The 19,981-nt window shown below is 47.6% G+C and overlaps 1 protein-coding gene across 6 annotated transcripts in view; it reads left to right on the forward strand.

Annotated features, from left to right (window-relative positions):
* Positions 1 to 19,981, forward strand: part of FRMD4B (FERM domain containing 4B) — a 125,030-nt gene that overhangs the window by 60,629 nt on the left and 44,420 nt on the right. For 4 of the 6 annotated variants that reach the window (XM_038149016.1, XM_038149013.1, XM_038149014.1 and 1 more), the window contains exons 2-5: positions 5,500 to 5,565; positions 6,243 to 6,337; positions 7,836 to 7,928; positions 11,143 to 11,227. In XM_038149016.1, the coding sequence (XP_038004944.1) occupies positions 5,500 to 5,565; positions 6,243 to 6,337; positions 7,836 to 7,928; positions 11,143 to 11,227 (339 nt within the window). Of the gene's footprint in view, positions 1 to 1,439; positions 2,296 to 2,364; positions 2,762 to 5,499; positions 5,566 to 6,242; positions 6,338 to 7,835; positions 7,929 to 11,142; positions 11,228 to 19,981 lie in introns of those variants that run through there. The other 2 variants (XM_038149017.1, XM_038149015.1) reach the window with 2 other exon arrangements.

The following is a 19,981-nucleotide window of genomic DNA, read 5'->3' on the forward strand; positions in this document are numbered from 1 at the left end:
GTTTAATTTCACATAGTTACCCTGCCAGGAGCTCATGGAAATAACATGCACAGTTCAGTGCACCTGGGACCAAATCCCTGGTGTCACCCTGGGATGTTTCCAGGAGCACCCAGGCCTGAACAAAGGGGTTTATCTTGGGAGGAAGGAAGGAGGAGAACTGGGGGGGGAGAGGTTTGCTCCTTCCAAAAGTCTTCTCACAGAATTCAGGGCATTAGAGGTGTGAAGCCCTGCTGGATGTGGGTGGTTCTAAAGCTCTGCTGATCAGTGTTTAGGTGGCTGCAGCCACCCTGTCCCTGGGCAGGTTGCACTCACTCAGTGGTGCAGGATGTGTGCACGCATGGGCTGCTGAGCCCAAACCATGGCACATCCCCAGGGAGAGCAGCTGGGATGCAGCACGGGGCTCTGAGCCTGTCACTGGCAGACACAGCTCCCAGTTTTGTCTTAATTATGTGCAGCTTACATGTAATCCTCTCTTCTTTGGCCAGAGAGTTTGTAGAGTTTGGGTTTTATTGGCTCTTTTTCTTTTTTTTTTTCTCCTTGTCTTTATTTTCTTTCTCTAGACTTTAAAACAAAAAAGGCTTAAAAATAGAAGTCAGTGACAGAATGGCCGAGTGACTTCTTTGTAACTTGCCCAGTTCTGAGAGGGAGAAATATCTGACCTGGAGGGAATACAACACATTGGGGTTTGCTCCTGACCCAGACCCTTCATGATTCTCCATTCCAGAGCTTCCCTTCAGGAGATGTGTTATTCTGACAGCTTTTTTTTTTTTTTTTTTTTTTTGGCTTAAGGGTATATTTAGGGTTTTTTTGAGATTTCCTGTTTACACCCCGTCTAATTACTCTTTTTCTTATTTTTTCCCTAACGGGATGACACACATGGATGTCTAAAAATATTGCATGTAACAACCAGCTTTGCATAAGGAGGATGTTTCTGTCCAAGAGAAATAGCATAAATATCCCGCATGTGCTTTTTTCCCAAATAAACATTCAGGCTCAGGATATTGTAGGGAATTGGTCTAAGTAGCCAAGAAGTAGGGTTTTTTTTCTCTGCCTTGCTGATGTTCTTTTTAAAGGATGGATGTTTTGGAAAATCTGCTTTGATGATTTAAGGTGGAGAATTTGTCTTTTTTTTTTTTTGTGACAAAAAGGGAGGACAACATGTTGTTTCCTCCCAGCTAATGAAACCTTTATGATAATGCTAATTTTCTATGTAGAGCTACAATCTCACCATATGCTTTAATTTCCACACATGGATATTCTGAGAATTGTTTGTTTCCCTTCATTATCTGCCTTTTTTTTTTACTGAAGATTTGGGAGAATCAGATTCTTGCTGACAGCCTGTAAATTAGGAGAGCTGCAGTATTTTGATGTAACTGTATTTCTACAGTGGAAAGTGTTTGTCTCCTTTCAATCCTCTCAACTTTTGAGGTTTTGCTGCTTACTTATGTACAGAGAATACAAGTCAATTTGGGATGCTGGATTTTTGTTGTTTCCAAGTCTCTCAGTGTGGTTTTGCCAAAAATAGGGCTGTGTAATGTCTCTCTCCTAACTTCCTGTTGGGAATGAGATGAGACACAGAGATGCTTCAAGAATTTGATGCTGCTTCTTCTTTTACTGGATAATAGCTCAAATATTAGCAGGCTTTTAAAAATAAGTAAGGTGACCAATTTGGGGGGCGCGTTGCAAAAATTGTTCATTTGTACAGACAATGCCAAATCAATGAGAATAAGCTGAAAACAGATGTGTGTGTGTATAAATATCTCAAGACTGTTCACAGCAGCTCTTGACTGAGGCAGACAGCTGTGCTCATCTCGTGATGGATTGGTCCAACACATAGAAAATCAATTATATTGTTCAGATTAGCAGGGTGTCCTGAATTAAAGATGAAATAAAATGTATCAGTGAGAGCTCCAGGGCTTTGGGTTTTTTGAGGAGCCTGGTGCCCTGGGAGTTGGAACACAGCACAAGTCCCTTCCCACAGCCTGAGGAAACAGACCTGCAAGCGGATGTGCTGTGGGGAATAAATCAGATAAATCACACCACTGTCACTGGGGGAGTTAAAAAGGAGTCCTTTCCTCTGGCTCCAGGAGCTCAGAGTCTCCAGTTGCTGAGCTGGAGGCATCTTTCCCTGGCCAAAATCCATGGATGAAAGTGATGGAAGCCTCTTCATGAAGCTCTCCAGCTTTTCTCCAGGCAAGAGGATGGGACCAGCTTAGTGGTACCTGTGGCTGTGCTGGAGCATTGCTGTGCCACAGTCATGTCACACCTGGGGATTGACACTCCAGAGCCTGTGAGGTGAGCTTGCAGCTGCAACAGCTTCCAGAGCTTTTGGTTCTACCTCCTGTACAGAAAAGAGTTGTGAAATGTGAGCGTTGCCCTGCACCTCAGAGCGCTGTCTGCACAGGGCTGGATGCGAGGAGAGAGTTTTCTCCTGGAGATGACCTCTCTGGTGGGCGACATTCCTGATGTAGGATGGGCTTGTGCTTCCCTGTGGTAGTAATTTGGAGTGATTTTCTTCTGATTGTCAGGACAGGGTGAGCCAAGTGATGTGCTCTCTGCCCCATCAGGAATGGGGTGGGGATACTTGGAGTGAGCTCCTGCACAGCTGCAGGAACCTGGGGCTGGGGCTGAAGCTTTGGGTGTGCAGGAGGAGAAGGGCTCAGACTGTCCAGGCTTTGTTTTGGGATTGGAGCCTCCAGATGCAAAGCTGATGGTCACAGCAGCAGATCTGTGTTCCTTGAGCAGGCTGTGGTGGCACACAGTGAGTATCCCTGTGTCTCATCCCGGCTGGAGGAGGTGTCTTAGCAGGAATGTGGCCTTCAGGTGTTCAGGAATGGGCTGGGGGGAGCAGAGGGGTGCAAGCAGCTCTTCTCAGAGCTACAGCCACAGGCATTTCATGGCTCCTGGAAATCACTGTCCTGTGGCTTTGTGACTATGTCCCCAAGTGTTTCTGGGGTGACACGAGCCCGTGGCCTCAGAGCTCTGGGGGTGCAGGTGGGGGCTGCCAGGTTTGTCACAGCAAAGGCATTTCACAGTGCTTTGTCACTGGGCACCTTGGCATCTTCTGCAACTTCTTGACTGAGCTTTCCAGCACTCTGGGAAGTGGATGTGTGATTTCTGAGGAAAGACTCCTGGTGTCTCAGGTTTTAAATGTTGTCTGTGTGTATATTTGTAAGTGAGACTTCTAAACTGTTTCCTTATGTTGCCTCTCAATAAAATCAGGGATAATTATATCTTGCCTATCTTCAGGGCTGTTATGAATTTTATTTACTTTCAATTCCTTGGAATTGAAGCACGGATGATGCTTGGTATTTCTTTTATGTTTTAATCCTTCCAGATACCTTACTTTCTCCTCAGCACGAGGCTTTGTGGATGTGTTTGCTCTAACAGAAACCTTTTTTACTTAACAACAGACAACCGAGGCAATTAAAACAGAAGTGATTGATGCGATTTCACTGGGTGAAAGCTAAAGCAGCTCACAATTAAATAATGGCAACCCTCGTGCTATCTCAGAGCAACAGATGGGGAATGATTTAAAAACACTATTGGATCCGACACTTCGCAACAGGGGCAGATTGGTAACAGTGTGCCAGAGCCAGAAGTCTGCTGCACCTTGAAGGGAGCACTGATGAAATGATTAATTGATGGTAATGGCCAACTTAGTTATGAGCCTGCCGTGGCAGCCCTTCAGCTCTGGGGAGCAAATGGAGCTGGGAGTGGATCATAGTGGCTTTAAGGGCTCTGGGTGCTGTGTTTGGGCAGCAGAGAAATCTCAGGGAGCTGGAGTTGGGGTGGTGCAGCTCTTCCAGAACAAAGAATTTGGAGGTGGTACCTTGCTGGGAGTGCAGGGCATGGGGGATGATGCTCTGCAGGGAGCAGCACCAGGGGATGCAGCTGTGAGACCACTGCTGGCTCCGGGGTGGAGCGGCCCTGTGCACCGTGTGTCACTGCTCATTGGCACTTCTGTACAAATTCACGTTCGTAGCAGTAAGACAGAGAAAGGAAGGGATTTCTTTCCTCTAGACTCTCTCTGCAAACTGTCCTTGTACCAGTGTTGCTGTTTTGGTGGGTGGTGTGATGCTCAGCGGTCCTGAAAGTTGCCGATGCTGCAGCCCAATTTTTGGGACATTTCAGGGAGTTGTGCCTGCAGATGCTCATCTCTGACCTGCTTGCAGAGCTCCTCGGGAGGGCACTCCCTCTCGGCTCTTGGTCCAAATGAGCTCAGTGGGTTGGGACAATGGAGCTTTGTCGGTGTGAGTGCTGGGGGCAGAAGGGCTGGCTGGTGACAGAGGCGGCACTGTCTCGGCAGCCCTGGCTGTGCAAACGGGGGCAGAGCTGCGAGCTCTCTGCGGCTCTGCTGTAATCACCTAGAAATCCTGTTTATTCTTAAGTCTCTGCAAGGCTCGGGTGTGCAGCGTGCACAGGGGCAGCAGGTGATGAGAGGGGCTGATGGCACTACAGCTCAGCCCTGTCCTTGTCCCTGTCCCTGCAGAGCCAGAGGGATGTGAGAGGGGAAACCATTGCGTGTTACTGTTTAATCCCTCTGGGAGCTGCTGTCTAAGCAAACACCCCCGGCCTCTGCTCACAGCTCACAATTTATAGCCGGCTGGAAGCTTGTGCTGTCAGGAAAATGAGTTACTTTGAGGCTGGGAGAACAAATATGAAAGCCAGGTTTCCTTCACCAGCTCTCACCCCGGAGAGTGTTGCAAAGCTGGTCCTCACTGGAGCTGCTGAAAGGCCCAGAATTAGAACAGATATTAAATAATGTAAAAGCTTTCATTGAAATGTATTAGATTTCAAAGGGCAGATTCTAAAAGGGCATAATGGGCAGCTATTTCTGAATTGCTCGCCTGCTAAAGAGAGGAAGAGACTTAGTTTGCAGAAGATAAATGTGACATGAAAGAGGTGGTTCAAATAGAGCATCCGGGGTTGCAAAGCTCATCCCATTCTTAGTGTTGCAGTTCAAGCACCTTATTGCTGTGTGCAGCTCCTATGTAAGAATCCTATGGAAGTGATGACTTTCAATAGCTGCCCAAGTGAAAATGTTACTGTGCTGGTGGAGACGCCATCTGTTCTAGACACAGGTCAATGGACCAGAGCTGGGCTGACCCATCTGCAGGGAGGGTTGGATGGATCTGGGTTTCCTGGGTCCCTGGACATCTTCTCCTCACCAGAGCAAAAGCCCAAGGCTGTGGCACTGGCCAGGCTGGTTCATCCTCACAGTTAATTCTCACAGCATTTATGGGTTTTTTTATCTGATCCTGAGTGCTGCTAAGCACCCTTAATTCCAGCATGAAGTTGACAGGGGCTGTGAGTGCTGAGGCAGCTCCCCAGATGGAGTCCTTGGAGGAGGACTCTCAGCTCAAGTACAGAGTCAATTCCCTTATCCATCAAAATCAGACACTTGCTTCACACTGCCCTTGTCCCCAAGCCTCGCATGCTCTGCTGCAAGCCAGGAATGCTGCCCTTCCTGACAGGGCTGTGCTGCTGTCTTTGCAGATGACCGAGGGCCGGCACTGCCAGGTGCATCTCCTCGATGACAGGAACTTGGAGCTGCTGGTTCAGGTATAGACCTCGCTCTTTTGGGGGCTGGCAGCCAGTGCCAGGTTTCTCTGCTTGTTTTCTTTTGGGGGCTGAAGTGAGGGTTGAAGACAAGTTATACTAGAAAAACTCAGAGTGTGGAATGGGTGTGCTGAGGCAATGTGTGCTTCTCCTGACACCTGGATTTGCTGAAGGGTTTCCCCGTGCACTGTGGGCAAAATATCTGCCATCAGTTCTGCATTCACTTTTTGCTTTCACCAAAATTCATTCAGAATATTAAACACACCCCTTGTGGTGGTGTTTTTTGTCATGTAGATGGGAAGAAAACTCTGTGGTTTTGAGGATGGTTTTTTTCCCCATAACAGAACTCAAAGCACGAAATCCTCCACTACATAATTGAAAAATCCTTCTTGCCATAAGTGCAGGAAAGCCTTCTCCCCCAGAAAGAGGAAAGCAGCACTCAGTTGTGCCCTTCAGCTTAATGTCATGGATTAAGCACAGCATTGCCTCTCCGTGCTGCACACATCCCACACAGCTCCACTGAGACACTCTGAGTCTGATATATCGCTTCTGTATTCAGTTGTACAACAGGGTTTTAGCATGGCCATGTGTACTTAAATGTCAGTATTTGCACAGAAAAAATTATTTTTTAATAAAAGCCTGGACTGAAATGAATAAAATTATTTTTATTCTTTCAACAGCCCAAACTTTTGTCTCGGGAGTTACTGGATCTGGTGGCCTCCCACTTCAACCTGAAAGAAAAGGAGTATTTTGGGATAACATTTATCGATGACACGTGAGTGTGTTTGTTTATTTATTTAAACAGCTGTGTCATTATTGCAATGTAAAACCTTATCTCTGATACCGTGGCAGCTTGGCATGATGGAAAAATGACTTTTTCTTTCAAAGAAGAAAGAGTTTCCTACCTTGTGCTTGTGCTGCTTGGCTGGGGAGAAGGGAAGGCACAAAATAGAAAATATTTGGAAAATATCTTCTGGGCACAAACCAGAGAATCCTTGTAAAATATTTTCCTGATGATTTCACATTTTGTATTTGTTTCACACAGTGAAAATCTGATTCAGTGATAATTTCCCATGTGAACACCCTCAGCTTTCCTCCTCTGCACTTTTAGTAACAACAAAAAGGTTTTGCATTTATTTCCAAAATGAATTGCTCCCACTGCTTTGCACCTGAATCTCAAATATATTATTGAGCCTTTTAACCCCAAATTTCCTGAGCAGAGTGAGCTGTGAGGTTATTCCTGCCCAGGAACCACTTTCCTCTCTCCGAGCCTGGGTGCGATGCTCTGCCCTGGCTCTGGAGTGCTGTGGGAGATCTGTTCCATGGCATTAACCCAGAGTCAGCTGGGTTCATTAACTGCAGTCTCACCTGGTGCTTAGGCTCATCTCTCAGCAGGGCACTGAAACGCTTCCCCACATCTGCTGGCAGTGTTACCTTCAGCTCCCCCAAAAAGCTGGAGCAGAGGTGCTTAGGGCAGCGGGGACATGGAGCTGTGCACTAAAACAGCCCCTAAATAAACCTCTTGTCTAATGGGAATGACATTGCTTCCTGCTGCTCTCCATTGCCACTTTTTATGCAGCCCTGGATGGAAGCCTCCACCTGCAGATCCCATCAGAGCCGTGTTTGAGGCCACCCTGCTGAGGCACATCCCACGTGCAGTGCAGGAGTGTTCCTGGGGACACCCTGGAGTTCATGGAGCTGCTGGGAGCTGCTCCCTCTGGGGCCCTGACTCCAGCACTGTGTTATTTTTACCAGCCACTCACATCTTGGGCTATCCCTGGAATATTTTTGCCACATCCTTGTCCTTTCACTTGCTGGAAAATACTTTCCCCCAGCTCTTCTGTAAATCCCTTGGGGATACTGTTTGTACTTGGCTTGTTTTTTCCCCCAGAAGAGCTGCCATGAAATTCTTCTGGATGTTTTTGGTTGCTGGCACTGAGTCACGGTGAGGTTTAAAGTGCTGCCAGGGGATTATCTGAGAGCTCATGGCTTCCCCAGAAACTCCAGTGGGATTCCAGGGCCTGCCTTGGTGTGTGCACAGGGCTGGCTGCTTGGAGGGAGCATGTGGCCTCTGGAGGGCACCCATGGCTCAGCCTTGCAGGGTTAAGGGTTAGGTAAAAAAAAGAAAATCATTTGATGAGATGTTTGCCTGCCTTGGAGCTGAGGCTTGAACTTTTTAAAGTAACACTTGGAGTAACTGGGGGCACTGGAAAGAACCAACTTCTGTATTTTCCATCCCAGTCTTTAACCTTCTCCCCAACCTGTTTCCATAGAGGTCAGAGTGTCTGGCTGCAGCTGGATCACCGTGTCCTGGACCATGACTTGCCCAAGAAACCAGGGCCAGCAACTTTGTACTTTGCCGTTAGGTGAGTAATTGTTTCCACCAAGCAAACACTGCCACTTGGGTTTCTTTATCACCAGGGGGTTTTGTTTAAAGGAACTGATTACAGTTTTGATAAAGGAAATAAATGTCAAAGCAATGTGTTATTTTTAGAAAGAGATTAGACCCTGGCTAAGTGCTGCTCTCTTTTGTATGTAACTATGAAATTAAGTAGGTTGGAACCTACTGTTTTTTAAACTCTTACTAGGACATTATTCTTAGGGTGGGTTTGGGTTGGTTTTTTTTCTTTTTTTGTTTAAAACCTCATATTTTAAGTATCTTCTTTGCCTGACTTGCCTTTCAGTGTGGTAAATTGCAATACAGTTTATTCAAACAATGTTACTTTTTCCCTTCTGTTTACTTAAGGGCTGTCTGTACTTTAAAGGGAATGCTGATGGCTGTTTTGCTCACAGCTTAAGCAGTCCCCAGGAAAGAATAAAATCCCTGGCAAAATGATGATTTTGGCCAATGTAATTGCATTACTTTAGGGCTGTTGCTGGCAAAGCTCTGCTGGTTAAGGGCCTGAAAAAAAACCCCACATCCTACGAAACAGAGCTGTGCTGGCAGAAGAGATCAAGCATCATATTCTTCATATTGTTGGAGTCTTTGTTTTCCTTGCAGTCTGTGAGGGAACGTGAGAGCAGACTGACCTCATTTGCTTTGCAGATCTGGGTAAATTTATGCCTGGTGTGCTTAATTATTTGAAGCCCTTCCAAAGCAGAGCCTCTCGTGTAGCTGGGTCAGTTGGCATTGGTGCCTCCCCATGTCCCCCACTAGCCACCAGGGGAATGGGACAAACAAGTGGCACTTTGTTCTGCCTGAATACGTGCTGGTGTGTGATGGTGTCCAGAGCTCCTCTTCCCCACTCAGCAGAAAGAAAAAGCTCCATTTATAAAGGGCTGATGGGCTCTTCACTGTGTTTACAATGTTTGATCAGGATCTGGGAGGCCAAAACCTACGGCTGCCCAAGAAAGCTGTGAAGGCAATCCTAGGACCTGAGCATTCTTTTGGTTGGAATTGCTGTTTGCCCATGGTGTTCATTTTGGCTCTCTCTGTTGGAAGATGGTCCTCAACAGGACAGGGTGTGCAGAGACTTGGGTGGGAGTTAATATGTGGAGTTAATACGAGGAGTGGACTTGGAAAATTAATTTTTAGAAGGGAATTTTAAGTCTGACTACTCTGGGGTCATGAGATCCAAAACAGGTAACCAAGGAGGTGGGCAGTGAGGTGCAGAGCAGGAGGAGGAAGATACAGAAATAATTAGCACTACAGAAACTGCCTGATCCATAGAAAATAGATATTCCAGCAGAAAAGCCACTTCAAAACCTGCAGTTTCCAGTTGCATTACTGGAAGTGGAGGAATCTCCAGATTGCTGGTTTTTCTTCATCTCTTCTCATCCCTGAGCTTTTGCTGTTCAGTAAGGAAACGTGATAATCCTTTGAGATTTTAATTGTTGCCAGCTGGCATAAGCTCAATCCAGTCACAGAGGTTTTTGGATGGTACACTCAGCTGAAAGGCTCTATGATGCAGATTGAGGACCTTCAGAAATGTCATTTTAGTTTCAAGAATGCTGACAGCACTGGAAGTAGCAGTAGAATGTGCACTTTATGGTGTTCCCAAACGTGCGTGCCGTGCCCTGAACATCCTTATCTCTGTGGTCCAGTGTTCCCCATCTGTACTGGGGTGATAAGAAGGTACAGCTTTTCCCATGGAGGAAATGGAGCACAGAGACACGGCTGGGATTGGGGCAGTGCCCCCCTGAGCCCTCACCCTAAATCCATAGATCCTACAGCTTCCTGCTGTGTGCCAGGAGTGTCTGGGAGCTGCCTCTCTTCAGAACCAGAACTGTCCTGCTTCTGAGGGTAAGTCAGCCACACCTGACCCTGGCTGAGAGAAACTGGAAGTGCAAATGAGGTCATTAGCTGAGGAAAAAAGCACTTCAGGGTGCAGTGAAGGCTTTAGCAGGCTGAGGAAGGTCCACTCTGGGAAGGGCTGGTCTGGCAGCAGGTTGGGAAAGGATGAAGAGTGTGGGTCCTGCCCTCTGCTCTGCATTTCTGAAGAGAAACACTCAAGGGTATTTAAAGTAAAATTTAGCAAAGCTGTTGGGAAAAAACATGTATCAGGTGAGATCAAGAGAGGGTGGAAATACCTGTGGCTCGCAGAGTTCATGGGGAAAGGTGAGTCATGGAAATGTATAATAGCTTTTCAAATGTCTGGGGCAGGCTGCTGGGCTGCCCCTTGGACAGGCTGCATGCCTGTGAAATGGCTAAATTATCTGCAGAGGTGCTCTGGAGAGTGCTTTAAAATTAATTCAGTGGAACACGCTGTAGGAATGTGAAATATTAAAGCAATTACCATTTAATGTCTCACTTTTCTGAAGTCACAGCATAAACACTGCCAGCATTCCTGACACGTGTGGCAGGTCCCAGCTTTACTGCTCCCTAGCACGTGCTCTGTGCTGCTGCTGGGGGCTTGTTCAAACGTCCTACAAATCATCCATGCCAAGATGATCACCAGTGCAAAATTCAGGGGATGGAGCTGGAGGCTGGCAGGAGCAGCACGGGGCTGTGGGAGAGATTGGTGTGGTTCTGATTGCCCTGGGTGGGTCATCCAGCCCTCCTGCTCTCGAGGACAGGACATTGGAAGCCCTGGGGTGGTCTGCATTGCTGAGGCACTGCTGGTCCAGGTCTTTGCTTGGCTGGAAAAATGCTGTCTCCTGCCTAGCATTTAGTGGGAGCATCTGGGGTGAAGTTAAGGGTTCTTACTAACATCTCTGCCTTCCTGGAAGGAAGGTGGTCCTGCAGGGCTGCCAGCAACCCCTGTCCTCCAGCAGAGTGTTGGACTGGCTTCCCCACCTGCAACATGTTTGGAGTGGCTTTTTCCACTGCTGTGACTTTAGCTGCAGAGGAGAGATGGGCTTTGCTCCTGCAGCATTCAGGGTATTTCTCTCATTTGAAAAGTCATCAGATATCCAGGATCTATTGAACCAGGAGTCCCTGTTCCCTGTGTGCTGTCAGGCTGTGATTACTGCTTGTTCCCTCCTAAAAGGCAGGAAATTAAGTGCAGTAGCTCGTAGTTCCTCTGTGCTATTTTATTGCTAGAGAACAAAACACTAAGGAAATAAAATTACTTGGGAGGAAGATGAAACCTATTCAAGAGAGTAAGTCATGTTTTTGGTTCTTTTTTTTTTAATTTTCAGGTTCTACATTGAAAGCATTTCCTTTCTCAAGGACAAAACTACGGTGGAGCTGTTTTTTCTGAATGCTAAGTCCTGTGTACACCAGGTAAGACTTGGAGCTTCTTGTGCATCTTTCTTCTATTGCTCCTTTGCCACATGCTCAGTCCTGAGAACTGGGTGGGAGCTGTGTCTGATTTCTAGAACTAATTGAAGTATTAAGATCTCAGCATGCTGACTCTCTCCTTGCCTCGAAAGCTGATGCTTCGTGCACATGAATGAGGCTGATGATGGTTTCCCAGTCCTGCTTTCACAGCCCTGCTGTGTGCTCAGTGCTCAACAATGAGTCTGAAATACTCAAAAGCTTTTAAGATACTTGAAATGTGGGTTGTAACTTCCCAGGCAGGCTCTGCTCAGTGGCACATCCTCCTACAGTCTGCATAGCAAACACTCAGTGCAAGTGTCTCTTTACTGAACTTTAATCAAACTTGTCTTAAGAAGAAAAGTGAGGAAGGTCCTGTGTTGTAGATTTGGTCCCTAATTCCTTTACTTCCTGCCTTAATTCAGTGAGATAGTAAAGTAACAGTAAATGGTAATAGCAAATCCTATAATGTAGTAATCACAACCAGTTGTTGGAATATTTTCTGTATTTACTTTATGGTTGAAAAGCTTCCACTGTTTTCCTGAAATACTCAGATTGGTAAAATACATGTTTTTAAAAGCCACATCAGGATGTAGTAATCAAAATCTTAAAGAACAAGGTAGATTTGCTGCAGGTACATCTTGGTCTGGAATAAGAGTGGTGTGACAGCCAACTTTGCCATGCCCCTACACGCAGCTGCAGTTCAGTGAACTTTACTCTGATGCTTCTGGGATTTTCCAGTTAATGTCAAACTCAGGTGCCTTTTGTTTTCACTCATGGTTCAATCAGTCTGAGAGGGTCACTTGGTTCTTACAACCTTTCCTTGGGAAACAATCCTGTATCACCAACTGCTGGTGGAGCTCAGTGTAGCCAGCCAAAGCTTTCACCTTCAATATGCTTCAGATTTTGGAGGGTTCTTGTTCAGGACCCAGTGTTCTTGTTTTATGAAAGAATATAGAAACCTGGAAGTGGTTGATGGCAGAGCTGTGACTGTGCTTTGTACAGGAGTTGCTTTCTGGAAGAGTGAAGGAAATTGGTGCATTTTTACAACATGCTGAAGTTTGAAAGGTGCTCACAGAACTTGGGACCTCACTGGTTATGGTTATTAAAAAGCAAGTCTCCATTTGACATATCTGCCACTTAAAATGAAGGGTCTTGGCAGCTTGTAGCCATCCTTAAATTGCTCGTTAACTGGAGCAGTTTAACAAGACAGCACAAATAATTTTGGAATTGGAAAATGGGTCTGGTTTTGGGATAGAATGTGGAAAATGCCACTGCTATTGAAACAAACCCTAGTCAATATTAACATATTTGGGTGCCACTGTATGTGTTTATGTGTATGTATAAAGCATATCAGATAGCAAAGGAGAAGAGAAGCATAAAAAAAGAAGTTTGAAGGCAGGCTGGCTCTTTTTGTTTCCCTGTGGCTTGCAAGGTGTGTGCTCTAATTGTAGCAACCCAGAGTGTGGCATCCCTGTTCCTGCAAGCAAAACTGCCAGAAGCAGGGAGTTTGTTATGTACAGTTTCTGTGGGCAGCAGTGGGATGAGGATGAGGAGCATCACTTCTTCCTGAGAAGGAGAGAAGGCTCTCTGGGCAGCACCAGGTGATTCAGCACACAGGGAAAGCTGGGGAGGCCTGGCTCTGCCTGCAGCCCTCTCTGTGCTGGCAGTTTCACAGCCCAGCTCAAGCCTGTGGCTCCTTCAGCAGGAGCCAGTTCATCTAGTCCTAAGTAGCTTTTAACCTTCCAATTAACTCTTGTAAGAATACTCTGTTCTACGTGACAAACTTCGGCTCAGTCTCCAGGTTTCAAGTAGTTGTGAAGGGCACATGGGGCCAACCCTCATCCTAAACCCCTGGGATGGGGACAGGAGGATGCACAAAGGCCCCTCAGATGTGCTCCCACAGCCTGTCCTCTCCCCTGGTGCTGCTGGCTCCTTTGTGGGGCAGGGAAGGAGCCAGGGGATGTCTGAATAGGAGCATCCCCAGCTCCATGAGGCCAGTGGCTGGTGCTCACTGATGACAGCCAGGAATGCTCCCCGGCATTTCTCAGTCATTAATCCAGCTCCAGGAGGTTAGACCTGCCTCAGCTTGGCTTTTTGTTTTTTGATTTGTTTCCCCCCTTCCTTTCCTTTCTTTGCTGCACTCTTGGAGTGAGGAAACCCCAGTGTGTAAAAAGCAGGAGCCCACACCCAGCCCATGTGCTCAGGAGAGCTGCCAGTGCCCAGGCAGTGCCAGAGGATGCCCTGCCAGGGCAATATCCTAACCTGGATCTCTGCAGGAAGCCTCTGCTCTGCGTGGGCCAGGAATGTGGTTTGGGATAGATGCTGCAACACCTGGGGTGTGCTAAGGCCTGTGTGGATAAGATTGCTTAAAAGTCAGTCATGGTTTTTTTGCTTTCACAAAGGTGTTTCCAAAGTTTTCACTGTAGCTTTTCCCCATAGGGGAAACCCAAATCCAGGGTGGTGCAAATGCCTGATGCTTGAGTGCTCTTGTGACATTCCTGAGCACTGGCATGTGTTGACAGCACAGCAGTGTGGGTACCTGTGCTCCCTTGGCTTCTGTCTTTAGAGGACAGGGATGTGTTTCTGAGCAGGGAGGGGGTGATGCTGCCCTGCGTGTGCCATGGGCATGCCAGTGCTCCTGCTGGCACGTGGGACACACCAGGAGAACCAGAGAAAGGCTTGGGCAAGCACAGCCAGCACACTGGCAAAGCTCTGTGCCAGCCCTTCCCGTGGAGGGGATTTATCCTTGGCTTACATGGTGCAGAGGCTGCATCAGAAATGTATTTACAGTATTCTTTGAGATGTCTGTGTGTGAAATCCTGTAAGGGGCTGTTTCTAATCAAAGAGAATGGAATCCCCCTAAGTAAGTCCAGCACCTCTGGGGTCAGGCTGGAGCTGCTGGGCAATGTGTTCTGGCTGTTTTGTACCAGATAAATAGAAATTTAGGGTAAAAACTATAGCATGTTATATTCTTAGTTACATAATATATTATAAAACATGATTATGAGTAATAAATAATGAAATCACAACCTGCATGACAGCTCTGAAAAGGGTGAAGGCTTGCTTGGTGTTCTGCAGTGCACAGCCATGATTCTATTCCTCACCTTTCAACCCCACATTCCTTCTTGCAAATCTTTCTGCTCCTTTCTGCAAATCAGGTACTGCTTTACTCTGCCAGGACTTGGAGGAATCTGGGGCTTGTGCCTTTTGCAATCTCTGTAGACATTTTGGCAAGGAAGGGACAAGATAGACAATAAAATCTCAGCTGCCAAAAATGCATTTCTTTCTACTCCCCACCCACTCCCCCACCTCTGTGCTCCTCTGTACAGCCAAAGCTCCTTTGTGCCTCTGGGCCCTTTGCTGGCACGTGCCAGGTTCGTGCATCCTCTGTGACCTGTGCTGTTTTCTGTGCAGTCTCTTCTGCCTGTGAGCAGCTGGGGAGCCTGGGGAGACCCCTCTGCCTGAGGCACGAGAGGGCTGAGACCTCATTTTTTCTTCTGTGAAGCCTCCTTTGCATGCAACAGAACACACCATGTGCTGTTGCACTTGGTGCCCCCTCACTGCACAGACCTTGGCATCCAGCTGAGACAGCAAATGCTGCCAGAGCTCTCACCCTGCCCTCCTGTCATGTCAAGCTGCCCATTTTCCCCCTGCTCTGGTGCTGCAGTCCCCAGGCCCTCTCAGTGCTGTGTGGTCCCAGCATCTGCCTAGCTCCTGCTCTCCAGCATCCACGCTCTTGGAGCTTGGAGAAGTCACATCCATTGCCAGGAACAGCTTGGACCACCGAGCAGGAGGTGGGAGCTGGTGCTAATTATATATCCAGGTCTGTGGAAGTGCTTTCCAGTGACTTGGTTAAAAACTCGTTTATCCACATGTACTTTGGGAGAATGCAAAGGCTGGAGTTGCTTTGTGTGCATCTGGGCTCTCGTTTCTTACGTGCCTCTCTTTTCCAAGGCTTTGAGTATCGCTGCCTGAGAACCTTCCGTGGTGACAAGTTCAGTTTAAAAGCCTTCTCTCCCATCATTGACTTCAAGAAGCTGGGTTAAGATTTATAGCTGTCTGAAACCTCCTGTACAGCTGGAATTTAGGAGAGGGGCAGCCTGGTGCAGTGGGTACCTGCATGGATGTGTTTGCACAGGGAGCTCTGTAACGTGTTCAGTGTGTTATTGCACAGCCCATGACCATAGCTGGGATGCTTTCAGGGAGGTGGGTCACAACTGGTCACGCACATGCAGATGATAAATTTGGAAAGATAAATTAGTCTTTTCTTCTTTTGAAAACAGCCAAGTTTGGAAAAATAACACCCTACTTGGCTAGCAAAGCACTGTCAAGTTTATTATGCATTAGGGCTAACCTCCATACAGCTCTGCAGCCATACAGTTGAGTCTTTGCCAGGCCTTAAAATATGTTCTGTAAACCAAGATCTTGGTCAAGTTGGCTGTGTTCCCCATTTCCTCTGTATCTCTGGGTGTTGGGGGGTTTATTTAAATTCCCATTTGTTTCAAGGACTTGTAAGAACTGCTTTAAGAAAGGGAAAAGTTAAAGGAAATGTAAGTTTTCAGAGGAGTCTGTGATAGCTCCATGAACAGCAATGCTTGTGAGCACTTGGCAGCCTGAAGACCAGTGCTTACCAAGAAGAGCTGTTGAAACAGACCCCTGGTGTGAGCATAAAGTCTGGCTGGTTCCCAGCTCCTGGGGAGCAAAGTGGTCATATATCAGAGAGCTCTCGAAAGTTTTATAATGGATATTTCCTAATTCTCCCCCACCTCCAGGGAGAGGGGAACGTTCCCATGCAGCCTTGTAACACTGTGTAGTCTGATCCCAGCCAAGGCTATTAAATACCCTCTGTCCATTGCCTGAGTTGGCTGTTCTGCTCCCAAAGACAGCACATGTGAAGCCCAGGTTGAGGTTCAGTGGGAGCAGTTGGCTTTTTGCTCCTCCAGGGCTGTTCTCTGCTGTGGATTCTGCCATGGCAGCCACGTCCATGGCCCAGCCTTCATGTCAGAAGATGAGGAGGATGGAGTCTGTGAATAAAATGTGATGGGAGGGGGAGGCAGGACCCCACACTGATGTAGTTTGGCAGATCTCCATGGGGCCCCCACTTGCTACCCCAGAGACCTCACACGGGGCTGTGCTGGTGGCTTTGGGGCTTGGCCATGGTGTGGGGACAGTCCAGGGCTGAGCTCGATCCAAGTCCTGCTGTAAAGGGTGACCTGTGAGGCTCTTGGGGAGGAGCAGGTTGTGTCCCAGCTGGGCTGGCCCATTGCATATGAAGATTCAGTTGATTTGCAGCCAGAGTTCTGTTCCTCACATCTCTGGATGTAGTCACCTCCTCCTGGGACTAACGACTGGGTTAATTGCCATGAAGAGTCCTGCACCTTTGATGTCCTGGCCACAGAGCAAAGATGCTGTGACAGCTCAGCCAGTTCTGTTGTTGTGTGTGTTGATATCTCCCCGTGATGGTGGGGTAGGAAAGCAAAAGGCTGTGATTATATGTTAAGGCTAATGACACTTGCTATGTACCCTGGCTTGCAAACCAGGGAAGTCTTCATGCCTTTCCCCATTCTCTGCTTTTACTCTTGTATTAATGAGAAGAAAGCAGCAGTAAACATGTTCCTGTTGCACTGTGCAGGTGAGTCCAGGGGTAGCTGCTCCTGTCCCTGGAGTTTCATCCAAGTGTTGGCTGAGGCACAAAAGGCAGAGGGAAATGGATGAGAGTGGCTGGCAGAGACAGCAAAATAAAGGGTGGAACAGGGAAATAAAGGATGAAACCTGAAGCTGTCCCTTACCACGAGGCACTAACAGCTTTTACTTTTGAGCTGGGTTGGCCTCAGCCCCTGAGGTGGGAAGCAGCAGGTCTGGCCAGGGAAGAGCTGCATCAGCCTCTGCACATGCACTGAGCTGTGTTTGGGCTCAGCCTGTGCTCCCTTGAGCTTGGTGTGAGGGGCTGTGGGGTTCCATGCATGAAATAGAAGCCATCGTGGACCACCTAAATGCTGTGAAGCAGCTGTGAGGCTTTCTGAGCCACCCACTTCTCTGTGGCCAGCTGCAGGGCCCCGGGGGGGAAATGCAGCACAAGTGGAAATCTGAAGTGCTTCTCCCAGGAAGGTCAGGAGGAGCAGAGTGCCATTTTCTCCTTTAGCAGCTCATATTCTGCTGCTTTTGTGCTTTGCTTTACCTCCCCGAGGTGCTGGAGGCAGACACTTGCTTTGCTGTGCTTTTTCTCAGCTCGGAGTGTCTGTCCTTGGGAGCTGAGTCCCAGCTCAGGTGCTCAGCCAAGCCTGCTGCAGCTGATGCAGGAGGCAGTGGGATGGTGCCTCCAGTGCACTGCAGGGCAGCGTGAACAGCCTGTGAACACCAGGCCTCAGATGTAGGTGTGAATGCTGCTAATTGGGACAGGCAGTCGAAAGCTGGAGGTTATCCGTGTGCTGCCAGTGTTTGTCTCTGTGCAGTAATTAATTCCCCAGCACAGCCACCCCGACAGGGCGAGTGACAGGATCTGCCTGACCTAGTTCCTCCTGCACAGCTTGTGTGGTGTAACAGGTTGTGGCCAACACCCACTGCCCTCCCCAGCCTGTCAAAAAAAAGCCTTAAACACTGAAAAGCTGCTAAGCTTTCTGCACTGTTGGGTCGTGCCAGCCCGTCTCTCTGGCTGCCAGGACACACAGCAGGCACACCGCATCCCTGCTGGGAATCACCGCATCCCTGCTGGGAATCGCCTCGGTGCTGGAGAAGGGCTCAGGGGAGCTGCTGCCGCTTTGTTCACTTGTGCTGGGTCCACACCCAGCTAATTGCCTGCCTCGGTTCGAACGTCTTGGAGACGTTCGGGTCCTTTCTTTCCCTCTGACTAATTGCACCCTTCTTTCAGCTTTTTTTAAAATCACCTTTGGGTAATCGCTGGTAATTATAGTCAAGCTTGTGGCTGTCTCGAGGCTATTCAATCGTGGTATGTGCATTTTTGGGGGTGTCTTTGGCTAATACAAATTTTTAAGGAATTAGTTTGAGGGAAGAAGCGTGTTGGTATCTCAGCTCTCAAATCTGCAGGTGAAATGATTTTGTTGTCAGCCTTTAACCTCTGGAGGTTGCATGTGGTTTGAACAAACCATGTCTGTTTTCACTTCTTGCCCTGGCTCTAAAGAGTTAAACATGACAGTTCCTGTGTGTGCTTATTTTTTTAAATCTGCTTTAATCTGAGTTTACAGCCTAAAGATTTGCTTAACACAGTTAATGCTCATCTGACTATCATCACTCTTGATCTGAGTTTTCATCAGGATTTCAGACTTGTATCTCTATGGCAGTAAATTCTAGTGTTGTTGCTGTGTCTAATGAGGGTTCACTGCTCTATTCATGACCAAGCTTGTGATTTTTATCACATTCTAAGTCTGTGTCTGTATAGCAAGAGCTCCTATCTGAACTGCGGGCTAAATTCTGCCCATGGGCACTGAAGGTTGAGTTGGTCTCAACCAGATGCTGAGATAGTGACCTCCTCCTGCTCTACAGTAATTGCCAACCAGTTTGGACACCTGCTGCAGCCTTTTATTACTCTGATGTTTGTCAAGATGACAAAAGCCACCACCTGAATCTGCTGGGCCAAGTTCAGTGTTTAGGTAAGCCAGTGGTCTTCTGGCTGACTCTGTCTCACTGGTTAAAATGATCAGCCCCTGTGCAGACTCTAATTGAAAAATATCAGTTTCATCCCCTCCCTGGAGCTGCAGTCACCAGTCTGTTTAAACTCATTTGCATCCCAAATGTAGAAGACTCAGATTCCATTATCTGAATGACATACATCTGCTTAACCTCGTGCTGGTGACCTTGTTCCCACTTGGGATAAATCTAGGAAAACCTTCCACCTTCATCTTCAACATGTGGCCGTGGGAGCACTGGCTGCCCTGGCTCTCAGGGCCCCCCACTTGCTCACTGAAGTCTCTGCTGGAATTACCCTGGCAATGGCAGGCAATGAAAATTAATCTTCTTACAGTCATTTTCCTCATCTATTTTTGAAATCTGACCTTGCTGATACAGCAGTACTAAGACAGAAACCCCCATCTGCCAACCTCCAGGCTGAAGGATGATTATAAAATCAAAATATTGCCTGAGTGAGTGGGAAGAGTCATGGTCCTGCACTTCAGAACAACACATATCACTGTCTGGATTTGTGTCAAGCCAAGGGCTTTCCAAACTCCATGACAGCCCAGGGCAGAGCTGGATTACATTACAGCAATGGCCAATTGGCGAGCCAGATGGCAAATAATGTTACATTATGATGAAAAAGTACTTTCAGGCTCAGAGGGAATTGCCCAAGACACTGTCACTTGGAGAGCATTAGTCTGTCAAATACAGGCTGAGCTGGGCTTTGGCATCCTTTGCTTCAAATCCTTACTCTGCTGCTTCTGCAGGACTTCAGGGCAGTCTCTTCACTTCCCTGCACCTTTTTTTTTTCTGTGATTTTTAGTCCCTTTAAAGGGTGTGTTGTTCTTTGGGTTGGTTGGGGTTTTTTTGTTTTTTCTCCTGAGCCTTGCTTAGAGTGCCCCAGTCTCCAGCCACTGTTACTGTGTGGTGACAGGGGCAATAACCAGGGCTGGTCCACCCTGTTCTGAAGTTAGCAGCAGCTGGAGAGGCATGATGGCAGCCCTGCCACTGGGGTGATCTGTTTGTCCCCTTTGCAACATCTTCAAGAGGTGAAGTGAGGGAGGACTCTCTTGCCTCTTCACTCTTCAC

The sequence above is a fragment of the Motacilla alba genome, chromosome 12, assembly GCF_015832195.1.
Source record: "Motacilla alba alba isolate MOTALB_02 chromosome 12, Motacilla_alba_V1.0_pri, whole genome shotgun sequence".
NCBI classification, from domain to species: domain Eukaryota; kingdom Metazoa; phylum Chordata; class Aves; order Passeriformes; family Motacillidae; genus Motacilla; species Motacilla alba.